The sequence below is a fragment of the Populus alba genome, chromosome 1 (assembly GCF_005239225.2).
Source record: "Populus alba chromosome 1, ASM523922v2, whole genome shotgun sequence".
NCBI lineage: Eukaryota > Viridiplantae > Streptophyta > Magnoliopsida > Malpighiales > Salicaceae > Populus > Populus alba.
The window spans coordinates 37,009,890-37,033,659 of record NC_133284.1 but is presented as its reverse complement, the minus strand read 5'-3'; the positions used below and the strand labels follow the sequence as shown (position 1 = coordinate 37,033,659).

Genomic DNA, 23,770 nt, shown 5'->3' with positions numbered 1-23,770 from the left:
TGTGATGTTTTAGATAACAACATTCATGAAATCATCAAACAAGCAAGAAAATGATTCACAAAGGTCAAGAATGAAGAACTTATAAATATAATGGTTATCGACTTCATCAATCAATATTTTATAATAGGGTTTTTTCAATTAGCACTCAACTTGTTTAGGACACCTTGCAATATTCACACAACCTAAACCAAAACAACTAAAGAAAACTAGAAAATACCAAAAACATAAAAATAATTAGACCATTTCTCAAAATGGCTAGACCATTTCTCAAAATGGTTAATAATTAAAAAAAAAAATTATGTTTCACATCAATACATCACAATGATCTAAAAACAAAAAAAAAAAATTAAGCTAAAAAAATAGAGGTTGCATATTTATAATGTAAGAGAAAAAAGTAATATTATGCATGTCTTTTGGATATCATGCTTTTTTTAATAGAAAAATAAAAACATATTATTTATGTTTAACATAATAACTTAAAAAAGATTTATTAACTTTGACTATCAATACAACTAAAATGGGTGGGGTCATTTTAACTTTTCATATAAATAATAAATTAGGTTAAAATAGTAATTTAATATTTGGTTATCAGCTTCTTTGGCTTCCTTGGTTAATGCGTGACATTCTATATTGGGAGAGGCTACGGGTTTGAATCCCAATGATTGCTATATTTTTAAATCAAACACAAAAGACAAAAATCCAGCACAATAGTGCTTTTCTTTTCTTAGTCATTTTTTTATCTTCATTTTTTTTTCAATTCCATATTTATCATAGGGTTTTATTCAATTTTATCCTTTAATATTTAATTTATAATAAATTAATTTTTTTATTTTTATCATAATAAATTTAAAAAGTTAAATATAATTATTGGAGTTCATAACTCGCGTAACGAGTTTGACGGGTTGACTAAATTCTAATCAAAAAGTTAGGTTGAGAATTCTTAGCCCTTTTTTATATATTTTATGGTTTTTTTATCCTTTTGATTTCATCATTTAATGTGTTGTTTTTATTGAATTTTATCCTTTAATATTGAGTTAACAATTAAACAATTTTTGTATTTCTTATCATATAATAAAATAATAAAAAATTGACCAAGTGGATTCTATAACTTGTGTAATGGTTTTAGGGGGTTTAATAAATACTACTCAAATTCGGGGTTGAGATTTTTTAATATGTTTAATAGTAAATCAATTTTTATATTTCTTATCATATAATAATAATAATAATAATAATAATAATTGATATTTTGTTTACCAATCATCTACTAAACAATTTTCTAGTTATTTTCTATCACTGAAAAATTGACATTGGAGATTTTGGATCTTAAAAACCTATTTTTTTTTAACTTGTTGTCATTTAAAAATATTATAGAAACCTTAGAAAACCCATTTCCAATCCTAAACACCCTATAATCACTTTAAGAACAAAAAATCACACGAAAAAAACATTCCCTAGCCATTGTGAGGACTTGTTTTCCATACTTTCTCTTTCCATTAGAAGTATCTCACCCAATCAAAATGCCTCCTAAAATTACATTGATCTTAGGTAGGGCTTGAACAAGTTGGCTGAGCTTTTCTCTATCACGTTCCATATAGACATGCCCTTTTACAAATTGCTTTAGACAACTCTTTGACTATCAATCTCTCAAATTTCTTATTTATTGTGAAGCAATATTTTGTATCATGACCTGTAACCTTGTGGAATAAGCAAAACTTCTTGGAGGTATGTATGTGTGGAGGTGACACTATAGGAGGTGGGTATTGAACAAAGTCTTTTCTCTTGATGGTTGTAAAGACTTCAATAAGCATGGCATTCAAAGGAGTCATATGTCTCCTCTCGAGGTATTATATATGATCCTTTACAGGCATTTTCTGACCTTTTTTGGAATTATTATCTTTACTAGGAGATCTATTTTGTTTGAAAGGTTTCTCATCTTCAACCTTTTGGTAAAAACATGGAGGCCCATGCTTTTAATCTTATTGAAGAACATAACAGCTTCTTCCACTCATATATGATTCTCTATGAATTCCTTTAACTTTAATAAGTTTCTTTCTAGCAGAGCATACAAATCTTTACATAAAGAGCATTTCCTCACTCCACATATCAAAGCCTCTAAAGCTACTGGCTCCATCAATTCCTTCATTTTAGGCATTTCTTTGTTGAATCTCTTCAAATATACCCTAGTAGATTCCTCTCCTGATTGAGTAATACCAAAGAGTTTTGTGGAGCTCCTCTTAACAGGTATACTAATGCTAAATCATTACACAAGTTTAACATAAAGATTATTAAAACCCGTGATAGAGCCCGACTCAAGGTTGTTATACCAGGCTCGTGTTGTTCCTTTAAAAATCATATGAAGAAACTTGCATATGGCATTACCATATTAAATGACCAACTCAAGGTTGCTGCATATGTTTTGGACATGTTCTCATGGATTTACGAGACCATCATAGTTATCCAAAGTCATCTTGGTGGAGATGTACTCTTTAGGGATAAGGGTGTGCAAGACTCGTCTAGATAAATATAACCCTCTTATCTCATGAGGACTGTTGATTTCATCTTGGATGTATCTACCAGCCATACTTCTTCCTGATTTTTATCGAATAGGCTTTGGGGAGCTGAATGATTCTGGCATGAAACAATAATATTGATAGCTAACTTCAATCTCGTGGTGGCTAAAAAGATCATGTTTAAAGTGATCGCTAATTGGGAGAGCTTCATATCTATGAGAACAATATCTAGAGAGATTGGGAGATCATCAAGGTGGAAAGCTTTCTTAGTCATTTTGCCTAACCTTCTTTGGATAATAAAATTGTCTCCTAATAGAGAGGATTGCTTATGGTTGAGAGGTTGGTACTGAGAGAGCTACCTCATGTACTAAGACTTGATGGGGTGACAAGACATGATGTTTCTATTACGATGCCAACACGGCTAGGGTAAGGGCTTACACTTGATTGATGAGTTGTTAAAACTTTGACGGAGTTAATGTGCTAATAACCGCAGAAGGGTCTCTGACATGTCCTATCCCAAGGATATCTTGATTCTTTGTCATAAATAGTGATTAAATATGTCAAAAACTAGTTTTGAAAGAACAATTGATGGGTTTTTTTTATCAATTTTTATAGACAACATCAATTTATGATGATCCAAAATCCAATATACTTAGGAATGAGGGCTTTTTTAGTGTTTGGATAGATGATGTTTACACATTCATATCAATATTCTATTCTCCAGAATTCATGAAATTGATGGTTGGTGATAGAAGATCTAATATCTGCAAAACAATCCTTTTTTGTGGGATTTATATACTTTTAGATGATAAAGTAAAGTCAATGACTTTTAATAAGGAATTGCAATAAATGAGATAATGAGCCTTTAATTCTAAGAACAATAGTTTTTTAAATATTATATAAAGGATATTTATCCCTTATTAAATCTACCAGAAGGAGATGATGTTCCAACCCCTCCATTCAAGTAACATAATAAAGTTCAACAGTTATATAGATCCTTTAAACCACTCACATAAAGGGTTATATTTTTTCCTATTCATTAAACATTCATATACTTATTTTCAGAGCATTTATCATACAAGCTTTGAGGCATGAAGGTCACTATTTTTAAGGTATTAAATGCCCCCACTATATTTACTGCAAAGTTAAAGCAATATACCTTCAGGATACAACAAGGCTTTAAACTTATAAACAATAACTTCTATAAATTTATTAAGTTCTATTTTGTTTCTAATAAATGTAAACAAAGAGTTTGTATAGAGAAAATAAAGAAGAGAAATAATATTATTTCTAATTAATTTTTGGCAACAATAAACTAATATTTATAAATAAAATAATATCATTTTAGACCAATATGTCTGTAAAGTTTAGATGCACACCTCTTCAGATCAATGTATTTTCAGAGTTTAAAGATACACCTATGTAGACCAATATGTTTGTAGAGTTTAAAAGGCGACTCTTCATTCATAATTATATGAACAAATTATGCATAATTATTAGATTAATTAATTTTGAAAATAATAACGGGAGATATATATATATATATATATATATATATATATATATATGTATTAATTTTGGTTTTCCCTCCAACTTCCAAATTGATGTCCCTTGTACTATAAGATACAACAAAACCTCTTACCTTTTCAATACAGGACAAAGTTCTCTTTAAATAAATAATACACAAGCTATATTTTAACAACAATCCTCCATTTAGCTTGTAATATTAGACGGCATCATGTTTCACGCATAAAAAAAGTATATTTAGATTTAAACCTCTTTTTAGTGAAAGCATTTTGAAACTCTAAAGAAATCATGATGACAAAAAAGCTTAAATCAGGATTTTATTCAATAGAATTGGAAATACTACACACATAATCCAATTAATCTAAAACAAAAATTCAACATTATTTTAGTATTAATATGGTCTTGTGCTACTCCCTGAATTCACGAACATTTACAAAGTTTTTCAAATACTTGTTGGAGTGGCATCATTTCATATGTTCATATAGGTGAAATGTTTTTTTACATTGAAATTTCATTAAGAATTTTAATCATTCATCCTCCATTTATTGGAATACTAATTTTATAAATCTCAATTTCATATACAAATTAATATATGCCACTCTTACTAATAATTTGTTATTGCCCATGAAACTCTCAACTAGTAAATGTACTAGTAATAGTTGATTTCCTATTATTAGTGAATTTAAATAAAATTCTCTTTAATTATCTAATATACAAACTACAATTTAACAACACCTCAATGTAACTAATTTGTTTTTTTTATTTGTTAAAAATGGATTGATATGTGAGAGACACGTGTCAGATTTTGTTTTTTATATTTTAAATAATTAAAGTAAAAAATTGTACAAAAATTAGAAGAAGGATTAAATCTCTTGAGTAAAGGATCGACTAAACAAAAAATAAAGTAAAAAATAAAAAAGACCACATTAAAAAATGTCAAAAGTACATAAACCATATATACAATAAATCCCTTTCATATCATCACAATGATTCTTTATTGTTTATGCTCACTCATAAAGCCACACCCTTCTAGATTACATTTTGGACTTTTAGTATTTACATTTTTTTCATAGAAAATATATACATACATCGTGCGGAGTGGGCTGTGTCATGCCGACGTGTCTGAATCTGAGAGGCGTTGTTAACTAATTAGGTGATGGTTATTGTCTTTTGAAAAGTCGTTCGTGGAAAAGACGGAAAGAGAGCTCCGTCCTCTTTATCTTTAACTTTCTATATATCTCGAACATTCCACACTTGAGGAACGTTTTGTTTTTCCCATTGCCCTTTGAACGCTATTTTGACGACGTTCTATATTATAAATAAAATTTTTAAAATAAAAAATATAATTTTAATATATATCCTAACAAAAAAAAAAGCATTTAAAGACAAACACGCCGGCATATCAGAGACGCTATGTTGTAAGATTTCAAAGTCTGTTTTGCCATGCCCGAATGGTCATTTCTTCGTTGATTCCTTTTGGTCTTTCGTTGAACACAAATGAAAAGAACTTAATCTGATGCCATATAGCGTGACCCATGCATGTCGTATAAGATCATCGGTCTTCTTTACTTTTCTGATTTACGAAACTACCCACTGGGCTTCATTTCAACCCCTTGTCTCACAAGTTGGCTGGTCAACTCACGACACGCGGCATCATACGAGGAATATAACTACATAGTCTCCATTTCTCACGAGACCTAAAAGTAAGATTTCGATGCCAGCTCTTCTTTCCAAAAATTTCTAGTATCTATATATATGTGCGTTTGTGTATTTACTTCATTTTCATTTTAGTACGTAACCTTATATATAGCTACTATTCTACTATTTATTAGTTTTGATCCATTAGATTATTGATGATGAATAAGTGGGAACAATTTGAGCGAGTGTTTAACCACTTTGATGAGAATGGAGATGGGAAGATATCACCTTCGGAGTTGCAGCAATGTGTTAGGAAAATGGGTGGAGAGCTTTCCGTTACAGATGCAGAGGCAGCGGTGAAGTTTTCGGATTTGGACGGAGATGGCTCACTGGGGTTCGAGGATTTCGTTAAGCTTGTTGAGGGAGGTGAAGAGGAAGAGAAGGTGAAGGATTTGAAGGAGGCTTTCAAAATGTATGAGATGGAAGAAAGTGGTTGTATCACACCCAAGAGTTTGAAGAGGATGCTTAGCAGATTGGGCGAGTCTAAGACCATCGATGAATGCAGAATTATGATCTCTTGGTTTGATCTCAATGGTGATGGAGTCCTCAATTTTGATGAATTTAAGGTTATGATGTTATGATCATTGCTAGATACATAAATTCAGACACAAACACTCATATATTCATTCTTTGTACATGATGTTTTTCATTAATTTAGTTTTAGATAGGTGTAGGATGATGATTCGTTGGATATTTATGGTATAAATGCCTCCCCTATATATGGCATATATATTTAATTACTTCGTACTCATGATATATTTATAAAAGATTTGTTTCATTTAATTAATTCTAGACATTGTTTTTTTTGCAATCTTTTTTTCTCTTGCTAGTTCTTTGATAGATTGAATTTGTGGATGTTTCCTTGTTGTTCCTTGTTGTCTCCTCTCCTCGTCAACAAGTTATACAGGCTTCACACGGCCAACATAGAGTCAGCGTTGACCAAATCTATATAACTGTTCAGTGCTTCGAATTGGTCCTATCCGTGGAATTTTTTCCACATTTTTTACCTAGGCGTGCATCAAGATTGCATGGCTCGCCATGCAATTTTTCCAAATTGGAGCCCCGCGTTTATGGACCTGGGTGGGTGGGTGGGTCAATACTCTGTGATAAAGTTGGAAGGGTGGATTGTATTAGAATTGGTGATTGTAATATTCTCTTATTCATTGTTTTGTATAACAGCAGATGTGAATATATATGCATAGACTATAGATTGGGAAACTATTTAGGAATGTTTTAGGAGCCTATAATCTTGCAGAATCACATAATAGATTCTCACTAATTAGGATATATATATATATATATATATATATATATATATATATAACTCATATTAATTAGGAATATACAGCTCATTGACACTCCCTCTCAAGCTGGAGCATATATGTCACTCATGCCCAACTTGCTAAGTGAGTTGTGAAATACTCTGCCTGTGACTGCTTTTTGTGGACATCTGCAAGTTGATCTTCAGATTTAGCAAAAGATATCTCAATGATTTTTGCCTCGAGTTTCTCCTTGATGAAATGTTTATCAACTTCAACATGTTTGGTTCTATCATGTTGTACTGGATGATGTGTAATGTCTATTGCATCTTTGTTATCACAATTCAGTTGCATGGAATGATTGGGTTTGAATCCCAGTTCTCCTAACAAATTCCTTATCCATAGTAGCTCACATACTCCGTGTGCCATACCTTGATATTCTGCTTCAACACTTGATCTTGACACTACGTTCTGTTTTTTACTTCACCAAGATACTAGATTGCCTCCCATAAAGGTAAAATATCCTAATGTGGATCGTCTGTCAGTAACAGAGCCTGCCCAATCTGCATCAATGTGACCCTCAATATCTAGATGATCATGTCATAAGAACATCAATCCTCTTCCAGGAGCTGACTTGAAGTATCTTAGGATTCGGTTTACTGCATCCATATGAGCTTCACTTGGTGTATGGATTAATTGACTCACCACACTTACGACATATGCTATATCAGGTCTAGTGTGTCCCAAATAGATTAACTTACCCACAAGACATTGATATCTTTCTTTGTTAATGGTACCTGATCAGGATATTCACCAAGATGATGATTCAACTTCATTGGCGTATCTGCAAGTTTGCTAGCTAACATTCCAGTGTCAGTTAAAATGTCAAGGATATATTTTCATTGTGATAGAAATATTCCTTGTTCAGAACGAGCCACTTCAATGCCTAAGAAATACTTTAGAGCACCAAGATCTTTCATTTCAAATTCACTTACCAAGTAGCGTTGCAGTGTTGCCTTGTCCTCTATGTCATTTCCTGTAACAACCATGTCATCAACATATACAATAAGTGCAATGACTTTACCTTTCTTATGTTTCAAGAAAAGGGTATGATCTAAGTTACTTTGCTTGTATCCAAACCCCTTTATTGACGTGCTGAACTTTCCAAACCATGCTCTAGGTGATTGCTTCAATCCGTAAAGAGAATTTCTTAGTTTACACACCATGTTGCCCTTATTAGGTCCCGTATTGCATCCCGAAGGGGAATCCATATAGACTTCCTTTTCTAGGTCGCTATACAAGAAGGTATTTTTTACATCAAACTGGTGTAATGGCCAATCTAGGTTTGCTGCCAAAGAAAGAAGTACTCGAATTGTGTTGATCTTGGCTACAGGAGCAAAGGTCTCCCCATAGTCAATCCTACAAGTCTGAGTGTATCCTTTAGCAACCAATCTTGCTTTGTATCGTTCGATGGAACCATATGCCTTGAACTTTACTGTATATATCCATCTACAACCTACTGTTTTCTTTCCTTTTGGAAGGATAGTCATCCCCAAGAGGAATTTTTCTGAAGGGACTCCATTTCATCATTCATTGCTTGGGTCCACTCGGGATCTTTCAAAGCTTCATGCACATTACTTGGAATAGATATAGTGGATAATTGACATACAAATGATGCACATAATGAAGATAGCCTATGTAGGGACACATGATTAGCAATAGGGTATTTAACATTTGTTTTAGGGTCAAGGTCATATTATTGTTTAGGAATCCCTCTAGTTGCACAATGAGGTAGTTGATAACTTGTGTTTCCTATATTACTTGACTCAGGTAAAGTGATTGAGTTGGAGTTTGAATGTTCAATTATCTGTGGGAAATCTTTAGGACCTGATTGGATGAGTGGTGATGGTACTATAGTAAGAGTTGTTAAGGGAAGATTATCTACCAGTACCAGTATTTGAAGTTCTTAGTGACTCTTGATCTTGTTGCACCTTTTGATCTTGTTGTACCATTGTAACAGGTTGTTCAAACATTGACTACTCTAAAAATTTTGTTGAATTTGGATTTGAGTATCTTCTACAAAGATAGAGCTTTCCCCCAGTAGAGGATGCTTAGAGACGTCCCTTGAGTAATAGAATTCACTCTCATGAAAAGGCACGTCGGCAATAATATGCATGGTCTGAGTGGGAGGATGAAAACATTTATAGCCCTTCTGAGTATCAGCATAACCCATGAAGACACAACGCAGAGCACATGGATCAAACTTGCCACGTTGGTGTGGATATACCTGAATATAAGCAACACATCCAAAGACACGTGGTTCAAGATTTGGTGTAGACGGCATGGTAAGGTGAGTGGTCAATTCCTAAAATGGAGTTTTATATTGAAGAGTGCTGGATGGAGTTCTATTAATGAGGTAAGCAGCAGAACAAAGAGCCTCCCCTAAAAAATGATGAGGTAAATGAGCTTCAAATAAAAAGGCACGAATAACTTCCAGGAGATGTCGATTCTTATGCTCGACAACCCCATTCTGTTGTGGTGTATATGCACATATGGTGTGATGAACAATACCATGTTGATTTAAAAAATTATACAGATCATGGTTGACGTACTCTCTTCCACTGTCAGATCGAAGCGTCATGATTTTTTTATTTAATTAAGTACAAACATATTGATAAAATAGTTTGAATTTGACAATTACTTCACTTTTCTGTCTTAAACTCCGGGTGCAATCATCAATGAATGTCACAAACCACTTATAACCCCTAATTATGGAAACACGTGATGGTCCCCAAAAATCAAAATGGACAATCATGAAAGGCATAGAACTTTTATTCAACCTTAATGGGTAAGAAATACAATGACTTTTTGCCAAAATACAAGTTTCACAATGGAAGTCTGATTTAGTAAACTGAGAAAACAACTCTGGAAATAGAAGTTTTAGATAACCAAAGGAGGTATGACCTAATCGTCTATGCCATAGCCAAATTTTCTTCATCCTGATAGACTCACCTCCTCTCACATAATGTGCATGACTTAGTTAAAACTTTTAACTATGTCATCTGTTAAGTCCAAATAATATAGTTTTCCTCTCCTAGTACATTCACGGTCCTGGTGTGAAGATCCTGAAATAGACAATACAATGGCCAAAAACACACAGACAATTAAAGGAATCAATTATTTGAGGAACAGATAACAAGTTATAGTCAAGTGAAGGGACAATTAAGACATGATCAAGACTTAATGAGGATGTAAGAGTTAAAGACCCTTCTCCTATAACTCGGGAGGTGGTGTCATTGGCACTAACAATATGTGTTTGGCTGGAAGGTGTGATAGAGTGTACCCCAATAAGACTAGATGTCATGTGATATGTTGCACTAGTGTCAATAATCCAAGATTTATTACCAGTAAGTGAGGATGTGTGAGAATTACTTGCAGCGGCAAAGGCATTAGAGTCAGTTGTACCTGATGTGATTTCTGGTGAAGTCTCTTGTAATGACTGGGCAAATGTAAATGAGGCTCAGTTTGAGTCCCTCTTGCGCCCTTTGTGAACCTATCCATCTGGATAACCAATGACCTCACAACAACCCTTAATTGTGTGATTATCTAAACCATATTTGGTACATTTCATTGGAGGTTTCTTACGAGCAAGGTCGGCATTGTAGTTGTGCAGTCGAGATTGTATGGACCTAGCAGCGATAAGAGTTGTGGTTTCGGAGGTTATACCAGCTTCAGACATGGTTCTTTGTCGGTTACTTTCTCGTTTAATATGTGTGTATACAACCTCAAGTTCTAGCTTTGGCTCCATCCTCAAAATCTCTCCTCGGACTTGATCAAAATTATTGTCGAAACTTGCAAGAAGTATATAAACTCTAAGATCATCAACTTCTTTTCATCTAGTTTCATTGTTTAACGGATGCTCCATAGTGCTTGGACTTGATTGATCAAAGTCCTAAAAAATCTCAGTGAGCTCACTGTAATATTTGGCAACTGAAACACCCGTCTATCTCATTATGAATGACCTTCTGTAAAGGTCGTAAATCTTAGCTTCATCAGCCCCATCTGAATATGTATGTTTGATTGCATCCTAGACTTGTTTTGCTATGTCATAGCGAATAAACCTTTTAATCTGATTTGGTTGCATGGCATGAAATAACCAACTCTTGACTTGGCAATCTGCTGCATGCCATTTATTAAATGTGGGATTTGTAACTGCAGGTTGGGTGATATCACCAGTCAGATGACCATGTTTTTCTCACCCACCTATCTGCATCTCTATCTCTATGATTTAATGCCATAGAGAATAGTTATTCTCATCCAGTTTGATTCCTGCAAAGAAATTAGAGGTGTCACTCTACAACGTGACTATTTGTGTGGTAGTGTTGGAGTCTCCTGACATGAAGGATTTATTGGTGTTTACTGAAACATCATCATTTGCCATGATTTTGGCTTAGAAGTGATGAGAGTAAGAAGTAGAGAGAAGAAACAAAGTAATTTATTTGGTGTAAATTGGTTGAGGGGAACAACGAACAGTGGTTATGAAAGGTGGCTAATGGTTGCTGCTGTGAAATCACTGCTATTGTGAAGGGTGCTGACAGCTGCTGTGACGGAAGCGATTTTTGGAACTAGGGCAAGAGACAGTCAAGGTCGACTGCTCTAATACCATATCAGAATTGGTGATTGTAATATTCTCTTATTCATTGTTTTGTATAACAACAGACGCGAATATATATACATAGAATGGGAAACTATTTAGGAATGTTTTAAGAGCTTATAATCTTACAGTAGAATCACATAATTGATTCTCACTAATTAGGAATCTATATAGCTCATACTAATTAGGAATATATAACTCATTGACAGATTGTATCTAGTTTGTCAGAGGTATAGCTGATAAAAACAATATAAAAGAGTTAGAGATGCTGATAAAAATGAGAATTGAGTAAAATAATAGATATAATTTATACAAAAATAAAATTAAAAAATTTAGATTTTTAATGAAAAATCACAAATAAACTAGCTTTATGTTGTAGCACATAACTTTTAATCTGGTCGTCAGATTAAGTTGAAATTTTGTGTGAAATCTTCTAAAAACAATTAATTTAGGTTAAAGTTTAGATTTTTTGAAGTTTGATGATTTTTTTTTTCAAGTTAAGTACAGTAAATAAATAAAAAAAAAAATAGCATAAATGAGTGTCTAAAATTGTTTTTAGGGACCAAAGTAAAAGAGAAGATGTTTTACTATTTATATAAAATAGTGAAACACCAATAATGTTTTCTTCAGTGTTTTTAGGTAATAAATTAATTATTAAAATAAATAATTATTTTATATAATTTCAGGTACAGTTATATTTGAGAATTATGTTTACAGAGGTTACACATACCATGTTCCTTGCTCCACAGTAAATAATGAGAAGAAAAATCCATATTAAATTAAATTATATATATATATATATATATATATATATATAACAAACAAATGATTTTGATTTTCAACAAGAAATATTTTTGAAAAAAATTTAAAAATTTTATTTTTTTATTTGTTTTAAATTAATATTTGTTTGATGTTTTTAGATCATTTTAATGCGCTAATATTAAAAATATTTTTTAAAAAATAAAAAAATATTATTTTAATATTTTTTGAAATAAAAAACATTTTAAAAAATAACTATAACTATATTCTCAAAATAAATTCTTAAAATACTGTGTAACCCGGACGTTAATAACTATATTATAGATATTGAACCTCCCATGCAAAAACTTCCCCATACTTGAGCATATTCAAGCCCATCCCATGTCTACTCCATGGTTCTTTCTGCAATTGCAATTGAAGCCGAACCAGCCTCGAATTTCTTAGTGAGGACATCAAAGCATCTAAGAGTTTTCAATTTCATATAGAGTTTTAATTAATAATTTACATAAGAATTGAGGGTCTTTTTATGGATTTTCTTAAGGTTTTGTCAAGAATTTAAAATAATCAATATTTAAAAATGAAAATAAAAATTCATAACACGTATGAATTTCAACATCTTGATTTTTTATATTTTAATTGATTAAACAATTATGACTTTGCTTCACAACAACTTTATTTTCATGCGTATTTGGACATACAAAATCGAAAAGAAAAGATTATTCATTTTATGAGCTTGTTGTTGATTTATTGGATATATATATTATTAAAAATATAACTATTTTATATAATTGCATGTAGGGGTAGGTTTGAAAATCATGTTTATTGAGGTCACACATACCATAATCCTTGCTCCACACGAAATAATGAGAAGAAAAATCCATATTAAATTAAATTGAAATTAAAAGAGAGACTAATCTACAGTATTATTCCCTCTATCCTAAATATGGCCTTGAATAACCTAATGAAGGAGTAGAGGCGTCCAGTAGATATTGGGCCTTGGACCTCCCTTGTAAAAACTGTCCCATATTTAGGCCCATCCCATGTCCACGACCCAGCTCTTTCTCCACTGGAAGCTGAACCACCCTCGAATTTCCTGGTGACTGACAACATAAAAGCATCTACAAGCTTTCAATCGCAAAGGTTGACGATGGAGATTCTTCCATGGGCATATTTCTTAACTTCATAAATCCCTCAGGGTTTATGACTTGTATTTTATGCTATCCAACATCCATAGTGATCTTTTCTCAGTGTCTCATGATGCTTGTTATGGGCTTATGACAGCCTTTTCACTAAATTATCTCTTAGCCTTTTGTTGCAAGATTTTTAATTGACTTTGGCTCGATTCTTAATAGCTAATCTTTCACAGATTCGGTCAAGAAGCACATGCTTCCATGGAGAAAAGCAACATCAGGAAATGCTTACCATTAGAAAAACTAGAAAATGTTTGACATTAGAATTCAAGTATTATTGGAGAAACATGGAGAATACAAAGTAGAAGAGACCTGCCTTCTCTGCTTAATTTGATGATAAATTTTTTCTTCACAGAAATTAATCTTACTTATATACAGGATCCCACTGCCCGCATCAAGAAGCTATGATACATTAAAACAGCAGTTGAACTAGTGTTTCTTATGCCTTGCTTAGGATCCCTTAATCAGCTATTTAAACACTTGTTGCTGTTGACTTGACTAGAGGTTTGCAAGAGCTTTCACAGATTAGTATCTGCTCTCCTTCTGTGGATTCTTCCACCAATCTCAACAGCTTTTCGACGATTTCGCCAGAAGTTGGTCTCAAAGAAGGGTCTTCTTCTGTGCAAGCTCGTGCAATATTGGCCAAAGTGGCAGCCTCGTCAAATGAGTAATTCTCCCCCATTGCACTGTCAATCCATTCTCTCAGCTCATCCGCGTTTTCTGATAGCAAAATGGACTTGATTTTCTTCGACAGCCAAATGCTCCCTTCTCCGTTGTCGTTAGGCCTTGTTATCGGTGTTTTTCCAGATAGAACCTCCAACAAAACCACCCCAAAAGAAAATACATCTGTGCTAGAGGAAACCACATCTTGATGAGCCTCAGGAGCCAAGTATCCAAGGCTCCAAGAGGCAGGGTTGGTTGAATTGAAGTCTGGCTCCTTGGTATCATCTTCAACACACCCTGCCATGCCGAAATTTCCTATCTTCGCATTGAATTCTTCATCGAGGAAGATGTTCCGGCTCTTGATGTTTCTATGAACATAGCTAGGGTGCATGATATGGTGCATATATTGTAGGGCCACTGCCACATCAAGACATATCTTCAGCCTCTGATTCCACGTTAGGAAACAGTAGCAGGAGGCAATGAATTGGTTCTTCATGGCCAGTCCCCCATGAAGCCAATCCTTCAAAGATCCATTTTTAGCGTACTCAAAAACCAAAAATGAATCAGGACCTTCACTCAAACATGTTCCCACCACTCTAATTATGTTTGGATGATGGTGAGTTGCATCTTGAAAAAGCCCAAGCTCAACTTTTGAAATAGTTTCTGGTTGCACGCGCTTTATTGCCAAGTTCTTCCCATTGAGACGACCATGATACACAGAACCTTCGATTTGATTGCTTGAATTGAAGTCCTCGGTTGCTCTTTTGAGCTCCTCTACAGTGTAAGTCTCCACAAACACCTTACCGGGTGTGATGTCAGCGATCTGACTATCAAAATGATTTTGTGATTCATCGAATGAGACTTTCTTGTCACTTGTAGTTCTTACACTTAAACTAAGCTGCTGAAGCTCCATATCTGCCTCCTTGCTTAAAACTTGCTTCTTCTTCTTCAATTGGATCACCAAGAAAGCTGCTGCAATAGCAATGCTTACTCCAACTACAGCTCCAGTAACAGCAATATAAACACCAATCGTCCACATCTTGGACCTTTTCTTATGTGGATTGATCACTGGAAGGCTACTTGCAGGAATATACAAATTGGGTTCATTAGGTTTTGCAAGGGGACCGAGGGTAGGCTTGCCACCTAGTGGTATCAAAAGAGATGTAAGAGGTACAAGGCTTGTGGGTTTAAAGGTTGTCAATGATCTGTTATTTGCGGATGTAATAGCTTCTGGAGTAGTATTGAACTTAATAGCAAGGTTCGGGATTGTGTCGCCTGCACTTACCGGATAAGAAAGCAATAGTCTAGTTGCTAGAATGACTTCAGTAGAGGATGGACAAGCACATCTCAAGGGTACCTGTAACTGAACTTTACCATTTAGATTCTCCGGTGAGATACCTGGGTTCTTCTCTCGAATGGCTTTGCAGGTTGTTAGTCCCTCCAGTGACTTGGAAATGCTGTAAAAACTCTCCCCTTTGATGGTAGTTTTCGTCACAAGAGCCTGAAAGAAACCACCATTGCATTTGCAGTCAATCGGTATCAGCAAAGGCTGATCTTTCGGCAGAAACTCAGTGTTGGCAGAAAAGCCGTTTGTTGCCGCGATCACAAACCGATCTAAGCCCAAATAAAAGCTTAAGTTGGAAAGAGATGAGAAGTATGAGCTAGTGTGAAGAATAGCAAATGTCTTGCACCGATCCTGCAATCCGTTACTGTTACAATGGTAGCCAGGAGCATCTGGAGATGTTGTCTGGCAGCTCAACAAGTTCTGTCCAAGTGCAGAGACAAGTAAACAGATTAATATAAAGGCGAAAGCTCCAAAGTAGAGCTTACTGATAAGTGGAACCATGCCCATAACCACTAACTTCTACATAGAACACTTATTAAAATATAAAAAAGGGCTTTTCTCACTCCGAGGGGTGAATATTTTGGATCTATACAAAAATGGCGTAGAGGCAGCTATTTATTTCAAGATTTTCAGAGACAGAACTCTTGGGTGCAGCAAAGAACTTGTTTATTTTTTGTCTGGTTCCAGCTGTTTGGTAACCATCTACCCTTGGACTTGATTCCCTAAGCAAAGGGGTGGCTATCTATCCCAAAGTTTTCAACTGCTGCTGATTATAGTCACCGCTCTTTCAAGCACTTCTTGGGCTTCAAACCTGCTTTATTATCCAAAAATATGCACATCAGTCCATCCATGCATGTGCCTCATTAGACAAGAGAACTCCTGTTCCTACCTTACGTTATATCCATACATGTTAAGTATAGTTAAGGTGGTGTTTCTGAGGACCTGTCTCAGAAAATACACAGGCAGTGACATGTAGATGCTTGACAGAAACATTCTCACATTGAAGCATAACTACATACTACATATATACATTATTAAAATCATGCACAAATATGGCAGACATTTCTCTTCTACATCAATTCGATCCTGCGTGTGACGAGTTTCCTCGTCAAATCACATCTAGCTCGGTGAATTTTAAGCATGGATAAGGCTACTTTTTCCTTCATGTAAATCATGATGCTAATGACTACTCCAATGCTTTCACGATGCAAAGAATTCCCAAGACAGACCATGTGAAATTATCTTTGGCAAATTAGCCGCATACTTGGAAGCACAGCCCAAGATTAACAAATTCAAGGAGGGTTCCTGTTCATGAACCTCGAATTAGGCACATAAAGCATGCATGGAGATATACATCTACGGGGCGTATCTTCTTTAGATCTACGTATACAAAATCTGTATAAATATTATCATGGGGTTGATCGAGACGCAGACTGCTTGAGCTTGTTAATTTTGTCAAGGGAGAATGGATAGAAATGATGTGTATTGTGACAAAGGATAATATGAATGTGTGGCGAAGAGATGTCCATGTATGGTAAAGCGGAGGCACAAGAGAGAAACTTGGGGTTGATAGGTCAACATGGCCATGGATATCCCAGTTTGACAAGCAGCAATGTCATGAAAAGTACAGGCTTTTGTAAATTATCATCGGATATTATTAAGTAAACAGACATTATTATTATTATTATTATTATTATTATTATTATTTCATAATTTATATTTAAATTAATACCCTTCTCTTTGATTCTGTTTTTTTTTTTTTTGTATTTAGTATTTTTTAAATAATGGTTATTATTTATTTATTTTATATGTATTTAATTTTTAAAGAGATTATTATAATTCATCTATGAATATTTTTTATGTTTTATGCAAATGAATTTTATTTTTTAGAATAAAAAAATATTTATTTTTGGATAGTATTTTTCTAATAAGTGCAACATTGCTTGATATTTTTTTTTTCCTTTTAATTTTATTCAATCAATTTAACATGTATATCTATTTTTATTTTCATTTGATTAAATAAAAAATTATTTTTTATTAAATAGAATCATTGAATACAATCAGATAAATAACCAATATTACGAGTTTAAATATTTTAATGTATAAACTGTTTTATTTATATTTAATATGTTTTTATGTAAAAAACATATATAAAAAAGCCTACATGTTTTAGTTTTTTTATTAAAAAAAACTAAAAATTTATAAGAAAACACGAATCAAATAGTGAATTATTTCTCGACCAGGAGGAGTAGATACTCCAATGATAACTCAAAAGAACATGTGGTTATGCACCTAAATCCAGCTTATAATGCAATAAAAGGCTATACTAGAGTCTAGCCATGTGTGCTCTCTAAAGTGGTGTGACACAGAAAGGAGATGGCAATTTTTTCTACGTGAGTGAATGATCTAAACAAGGGGGCCGCCACTATGAAAATTAGAGGGTGGCATGTCAATTTCAAGAGACTTTAGGATTTAGCTTTCCCAGCCATAATGACGTGTTTCACTTTTAGCCCAAGTACCAAAAATCCTTCTCCTTTCCAAATCTTACTTCTAGTTTTAGTTACCTTTATTACATTTATTGGTGAAAAAAATAGTGATCGCATTGGATTTGATCGGAGCTAGATTGATCCATCCATCTCGATTAAATTTATGAAATTAATTGAAATACATTTGAGTTTATTCGAATATATATATATAAGAGAGAGAGATATAGGCTGTTTAACCTCCCGAGATAACAAACTCCCTGCTAAAGTCCCTTTTGCTCGTTATGGTTTAAAAAGTGTCCGAGCTTGAATGGACCGAAAGCAGAGGGTTCGAGCAAGCATGTGATAACACGTGCTGGTCACTGATTTTGTTGTTAATAAAAAGAAGAAAACTATGCATACAGTTTTATATTTGGAACATGCTTTGGCCGAGGGACGTGAAGGGTTGCTTCTCGATGATCATGTAACAATGTCTCTCACGTGCAATACTAACAGGATCAAGGCAGAAATGCTACAGCACGTGTGAGTGGAATCTAGACAATTAGCTTTGAATCCGAGGAAGTTATTAATTCAAGGGAAATCTAATCTGGGAGAAGAAAGGGAGAGACAACAGATACAGGGTAGGAAGGAAATCTAATCCAGAAAATCAGCTCGGAAAGCAATTTCTCTCCTTTATTTTGCCACTTCTGTAAAGGATCTCAAACGTAGGACATGCCAGAGAGAAAAACAACAATGTTTCATGCTTAACTTGTCTTAAGACTTAGATGCGTTTTGCAGTAGAGAAATTGAAGACTTATTGTCATTAACGGCAAGTTTGTGTGTTAGGGTAGAAAAGGAGAGATGGACTGGTAAGCTAGAAGAAAGGGTTTGCCCTCTGAAGCTCTTTTTCTTTTTAACTCCTCACGGTCACTGAACAAATCAGAAGGGAAGGAGTACCAGATTAGACATTTTACTTTCATCCTCTTACCATTCTCCTCCCTTTCCTTATCTCTATCTTCATCCTTCTGACCAAATAGATGTGTAGATGCTGTAAAATGGTAAAAGAGCAACTGGAAATATGTGAAAGCCTCAATTGATACCTTGATAAAAGCTGATTCATCTAATCTATATGATGATATACATTTTCTTCTTATTCCTTAAATTAAGATTGTTTCAAAAAAATTATCATAATCCAACATCAGCAGTGCACCTCCATTACTATATATATATATAACAGTACAACTCCCTACTAAGGCAGTTGACAAAACTTGAAGATAGCGTATAAGGTAGTAATCCAATCTAATAGAATAGTCCGGTTATACACAAAAAAATGCCACAAATTGGAAGCTGTAAATAAGGATTATTGAAAAATTTTATTGGAAATTATGTTGTGAAAGGCACATACATTTATTAACTTAATTCAGACCCTCTACGGATCTCATCATCGTAGAGTGTTGACGAGATGGGTAGACTTGAAAAGAGGAGATAAAGATGCCATTTTATGAATTCCAAAATGCCAAACAGAACAACGACATATATTCCTTAAACATGCAATGCTGAAAAGTCTTGTATCTACCAGTATCAGTTGTTTTTCTGAACTTCCTCAACACTCTTTCTCAGGAGAGATATTACTTGGGCTGAATCAGGAGCTCCAAACACTGAACTTCCTGCCACAATGCAGTTTGCTCCAGCTGAAGCTGCCATGTCAATTGTTGAAGGCCCTAAACCACCATCTACCTGCAAGCCAAAGTTTCATGTGTTGTAATCAGTGTTCGTGGAGAAAAGTAAAAGGCATCTGATATTTCTCATGAGACGGACTTGTCTCAATTTCAAGATTACTCGTGCTAATGCTGAATTATAGACAACAAATAACGATCCACTCACCTCTATATCAAGTGATGGATACTTCTTCCTTAGAGCCCGTACCTAATAATAGGAAATGAACAAAGTTACTGCAAACAAGAAGGCAGGGCAGCTACATGATATTGAAATGAGCAACAAAGGTATTTCATGATACCTTATCCATCGTTTCTGGCATGAACTTCTGTCCACCAAATCCAGGTTCTACAGTCATAACAAGGACCATTTCCACAGGATTTTCACCTTCAACCTGTAAGTTATGAACGACATATACCTTATACATCACAACAATTCCCATATTCCTGTTGCTCAACATAAGTCTAGCTAACTTGCAAAACAAAAAATTGAAAACAAAGTAAAAGCTATTCATTATTTTGTTGCAATGTATCGGAGTAAATTTCATACCAAAGGATAAACTTCTTCAATCGGCGTACCAGGTTTTAATGATACACCAGGCCTCATGCCCTTAGATTTGATTCTCTGGACCAGTTCTCCCCAATTATCTGCCAAAAGAAACAGTATAAGTGAAAACAGGTAGGCTACACGAGAAATAAGAACAATGTGATCAGCATGCTAACCAACCTCTGGATACCTCAACATGAAATGTGAATCCTGAAGCGCCAGCTTTGCCCAAAGGCTCCACATAATCAAGAGGATTCGTGACCATAAGGTGACAATCCAAATATGCCCTAAATGAAACAATATCATTGCTCATCACACTCTGCAAAATGTTGGTGTGCCAAAATTGAAAGAACAAGCTTGAGCAAAGGCTACAAAAGATCTTACTTTGTGTGTTTTCTCAAACTCTCAATGACTGGAGCACCAATTGTTAGGTTAGGGACAAAGTGCCTGTGATAAAACAACAAAAGAACATATACCAATTCAACAATAACAGTATGAAAAGAGCCAATGCAGAAACACCAACAAACATAACAAAGTTTTTCTAGTGTTTTAAGCAAATTCCATACAAGAACAAGATAACAACCACATTTTCAAACAACAAAACCATCCAACTAAGCTCTAAAATCACGTATAACACGCAAAATTCACTAAGTGAAAGCCTGCACGCGCACAAAAAAAAAGAGGCTTCTGCCCTAAACATGTGTTATCACCTATCACTCCTTTGTTCCATGATGATCTCAGCTGTTTCTATGTTACTTTCTATAACCATAATATTTTTAAAAAAACCCATGTTCCATTTTGCAGTGAACTAGCTTTCTTTCTAATGAAATCGCAAACAAAAGAATCAGTCTTTTTCCCCTTTCAATGACCATGGCCTCAATCAATTACCACATTATTTAACAAAAATCAATTTTTTCACTCATTATAGAATGAAAGCTGCAAACTTTAAGCTCCCAAATATTTAAACCAAAGCTTAAAAAATAAAAAGACCCAACAACCTTAAGTAACAGAGATAATACAAAGAGGATCACAAGTTTGCAGTAATTAAGGATAAACGGTTTTTGAAGGAGACAATAATTGAGGTTATACCCATCCTGCAAACACAATAATTATAAAAAAGAAACCAATCAGTTTCTTTGTCAAAAATAATTAAATCAATACTAAGAAAAATCCATAGATTTTGTTTTTGTTTTAATGCAGAGTCGTACCATGATGTCCATGTGAAGCCAATCGGCGCCGCAATCGAGCATTCGCTGAGCTTCCGATGCCAAATTGGCGAAATCCGATGATAACATCGACGGTGCGATTTTTGCTGCCACACCCATTTCTGATTTTGTGACCCGATTTAGAGGCTAGAAACGGTATAGCGGGCTCGGATTCTGGAGAGGAGTTGTTCTCGAATTTTGTATGGGTAACGCGAGGAGTTACTCAAGTAGGTGGTGGCGTAGTTTTTAAAACCGGTCCACTGTTCAACCCAGCTCAAAATTCAGGTTGTTTATTTTGATCATATTATCGGGTTTTGACCGGATTATTAAGAATTTAACTTTTAATTAATTATTTTTTTATAAAATAAAATGATATTATTCTTGTTAAAAAATAAAATAAATAGTTAATCGATTATAATCTGGATTTTTTACCACATCTTACCAAATTAATTAAATAACTAGATTAATCTAATTTTTTATTTTATTTTTTTAACTTAGATTTTAGTTTTAAATAATTTCGACCGGGTTTTAAAACTATTTACCATTCCATTCAAATCGGAGTCAATTTCTTTTGATGATCTTTCTGGCTTGCCTAACCTAATCATTCCGTACCTAATTTACCTAATCAAAATTTGTCTTTACGTTAACATAAATCAAAACTGAGGTCTTAGCATTTGATTAAAGTAGTTGGAAAAAAAGTCATCACAAAATCATCTTTTTCATTGTCTCTTTGGTTTAATAACACTAAGATCTTAATTTCTGCTATCGATTTTTTCCCCTTCGTTATGGATAATTTTATGTGATAAATTCAAGATAGATGCAAATATTGAGAGAAGCTTTCCATATTAATTGTTTCTATTTCCATTTTGTCGTGCTTATATACAACTCTACTTCCTACTATAAATGACAATAACATTCCATTGGATTGGACCTCAAGAAACTCTTGCAATTATTACATAATATTTGAATATTATAGTATAGTATTCTAACAGGCTCCCTCATTTGATCAATGGAAGAACACAAACCCATATTTGAAGGAGACAACGCTACCGCAATAGCTCTCTGGTTCAACTTCTGTTTACTCACTATACTCCCATTCTCTTTGCTAATGACCCTTTTCATCCTGTGCTCATTCTACAAAAACCATTAATGAACTCTTCGCTTAACATCATTTTGGCAGTGTTTTTCCTTTGCTGGGTGTTGATACTTCTTTCTGTATAATCATCGCCATAGATGATTGTTTTTACTGTGTAGAGAGATCTTTCAGTGACCACTATGATTCAAAACAGAGAAAACAAATGATGAAATTGGAAATAGAAGATGGAGTCGTTCTTCAGAACAAGGTAAGATACTTCACTTCCATGATTTATCATAATTAAAACATTCTTTGTATCGGCTCGCTATGGAGTTATCAAGTTTTTCTGTGCCCAGGAGATTAATGGACCAGAGGACCTCTAAGAAAGTTGCCTGGCGCAACAACGAGTTGAAGAAAAACTTCGAGCAGCCTTGCTTTCGTGTAGCAATTCCCTTGTATTTTGCTAGAACAATAAGAGATGAATTCAGTTTGCAGTTGTCTGAATCTAGAAATCATCTTGCAGCACATTAGTCTTCCTTGTTTATTACAAGAACTGACATACGTGAGGTTGTGAAACTGCTTCTGCTACACATTAATATATATATATGGAACAGTAAGGTCCGATTTTTTGTTCAACTATCCACCAGTTAATTGGATATTGAAGGTTTTCGATGATGACTCTGCATTCTTTATATCCTCGTGGAAATTTTGGTGATGTCCATATTTAGTTCACATCAAGTCTGGTGAAAACTCACGGGGACACCTAAAAATTAAACTTGGCTTAGCAGATAAATCTATACTTGTTCTAACTTGGTTAATAGTTGACCTAGTTGGTTTTGATTTTTTATTTTTTAAAATGATATTGTTTTAACATTTAAGATTTCACATGATTTCAAAGTTTAGGTTTTATATAAACTATTGTTCTTTGAATTTGTTAACTTAAAATTAAGTATATATTATACATAACAAAATTTTTAAAATATAAAGATATATGAGCTACTTACTCTATTTAGAGTAAGGTGATCTTTTTTACATGAAAATATATCATGTGTACATGTGACTTGTTTTGTTAATTTGGATAGAAAAAATAAATAGGATATATTAAAAAAAATCTTTATTTAGGAATTAAATTGACATAGTAAAAAGAAAAGAGTAAGAATA

The 23,770-nt window shown here is 33.9% G+C and overlaps 3 protein-coding genes and 1 long non-coding RNA gene across 4 annotated transcripts; 2 read left to right on the top strand and 2 right to left on the bottom strand.

Moving 5' to 3' along the window:
• Positions 1–5,771: 5,771 nt before the first annotated feature.
• LOC118063493 (calcium-binding protein CML38) lies at positions 5,772–6,527 on the top strand. The gene has a single exon (XM_035077549.2). It carries the CDS (start codon positions 5,891–5,893, stop codon positions 6,314–6,316), a length of 426 nt encoding a protein of 141 aa, XP_034933440.1. The 5' UTR covers positions 5,772–5,890; the 3' UTR covers positions 6,317–6,527.
• Positions 6,528–13,831: 7,304 nt separating this feature from the next.
• On the bottom strand, positions 13,832–16,482 carry LOC118063486 (protein LYK2). Its single transcript, XM_035077537.2, has one exon. It carries the CDS (start codon positions 16,110–16,112, stop codon positions 14,070–14,072), a length of 2,043 nt encoding a protein of 680 aa, XP_034933428.1. The 5' UTR covers positions 16,113–16,482; the 3' UTR covers positions 13,832–14,069.
• Positions 16,483–19,421: 2,939 nt separating this feature from the next.
• Positions 19,422–21,814, bottom strand: LOC118063477 (ribulose-phosphate 3-epimerase, cytoplasmic isoform). Its single transcript, XM_035077525.2, has 8 exons — positions 21,538–21,814; positions 21,419–21,423; positions 20,714–20,776; positions 20,510–20,616; positions 20,333–20,430; positions 20,085–20,177; positions 19,952–19,993; positions 19,422–19,804 (listed from the first exon to the last, which is right to left on the bottom strand). Exons 1-8 carry the CDS (start codon positions 21,652–21,654, stop codon positions 19,649–19,651), a joined length of 681 nt encoding a protein of 226 aa, XP_034933416.1. The 5' UTR covers positions 21,655–21,814; the 3' UTR covers positions 19,422–19,648.
• Positions 21,815–22,570: 756 nt separating this feature from the next.
• On the top strand, positions 22,571–23,245 carry LOC118063470 (uncharacterized). Its single transcript, XR_004689911.2, has 2 exons — positions 22,571–22,877; positions 22,966–23,245. It is a non-coding gene; the product is annotated as an uncharacterized lncRNA (long non-coding RNA).
• The last annotated feature ends 525 nt before the right edge of the window (positions 23,246–23,770 follow it).

Excerpts from the sequence above, each read along its gene's own strand:
- LOC118063493 (XM_035077549.2), top strand. The coding sequence starts at position 5,891 with ATGATGAATAAGTGGGAACAATTTGAGCGAGTGTTTAACCACTTTGAT.
- LOC118063486 (XM_035077537.2), bottom strand. The coding sequence starts at position 16,112 with ATGGGCATGGTTCCACTTATCAGTAAGCTCTACTTTGGAGCTTTCGCC.
- LOC118063477 (XM_035077525.2), bottom strand. The coding sequence starts at position 21,654 with ATGGGTGTGGCAGCAAAAATCGCACCGTCGATGTTATCATCGGATTTC. Across the intron at positions 20,178-20,332 it reads TTGAAGAAGTTTATCCTTTG|GTTGAAGGTGAAAATCCTGT; the intron begins GTATGAAATTTA and ends CATAACTTACAG. Across the intron at positions 19,994-20,084 it reads TGCCAGAAACGATGGATAAG|GTACGGGCTCTAAGGAAGAA; the intron begins GTATCATGAAAT and ends TCCTATTATTAG.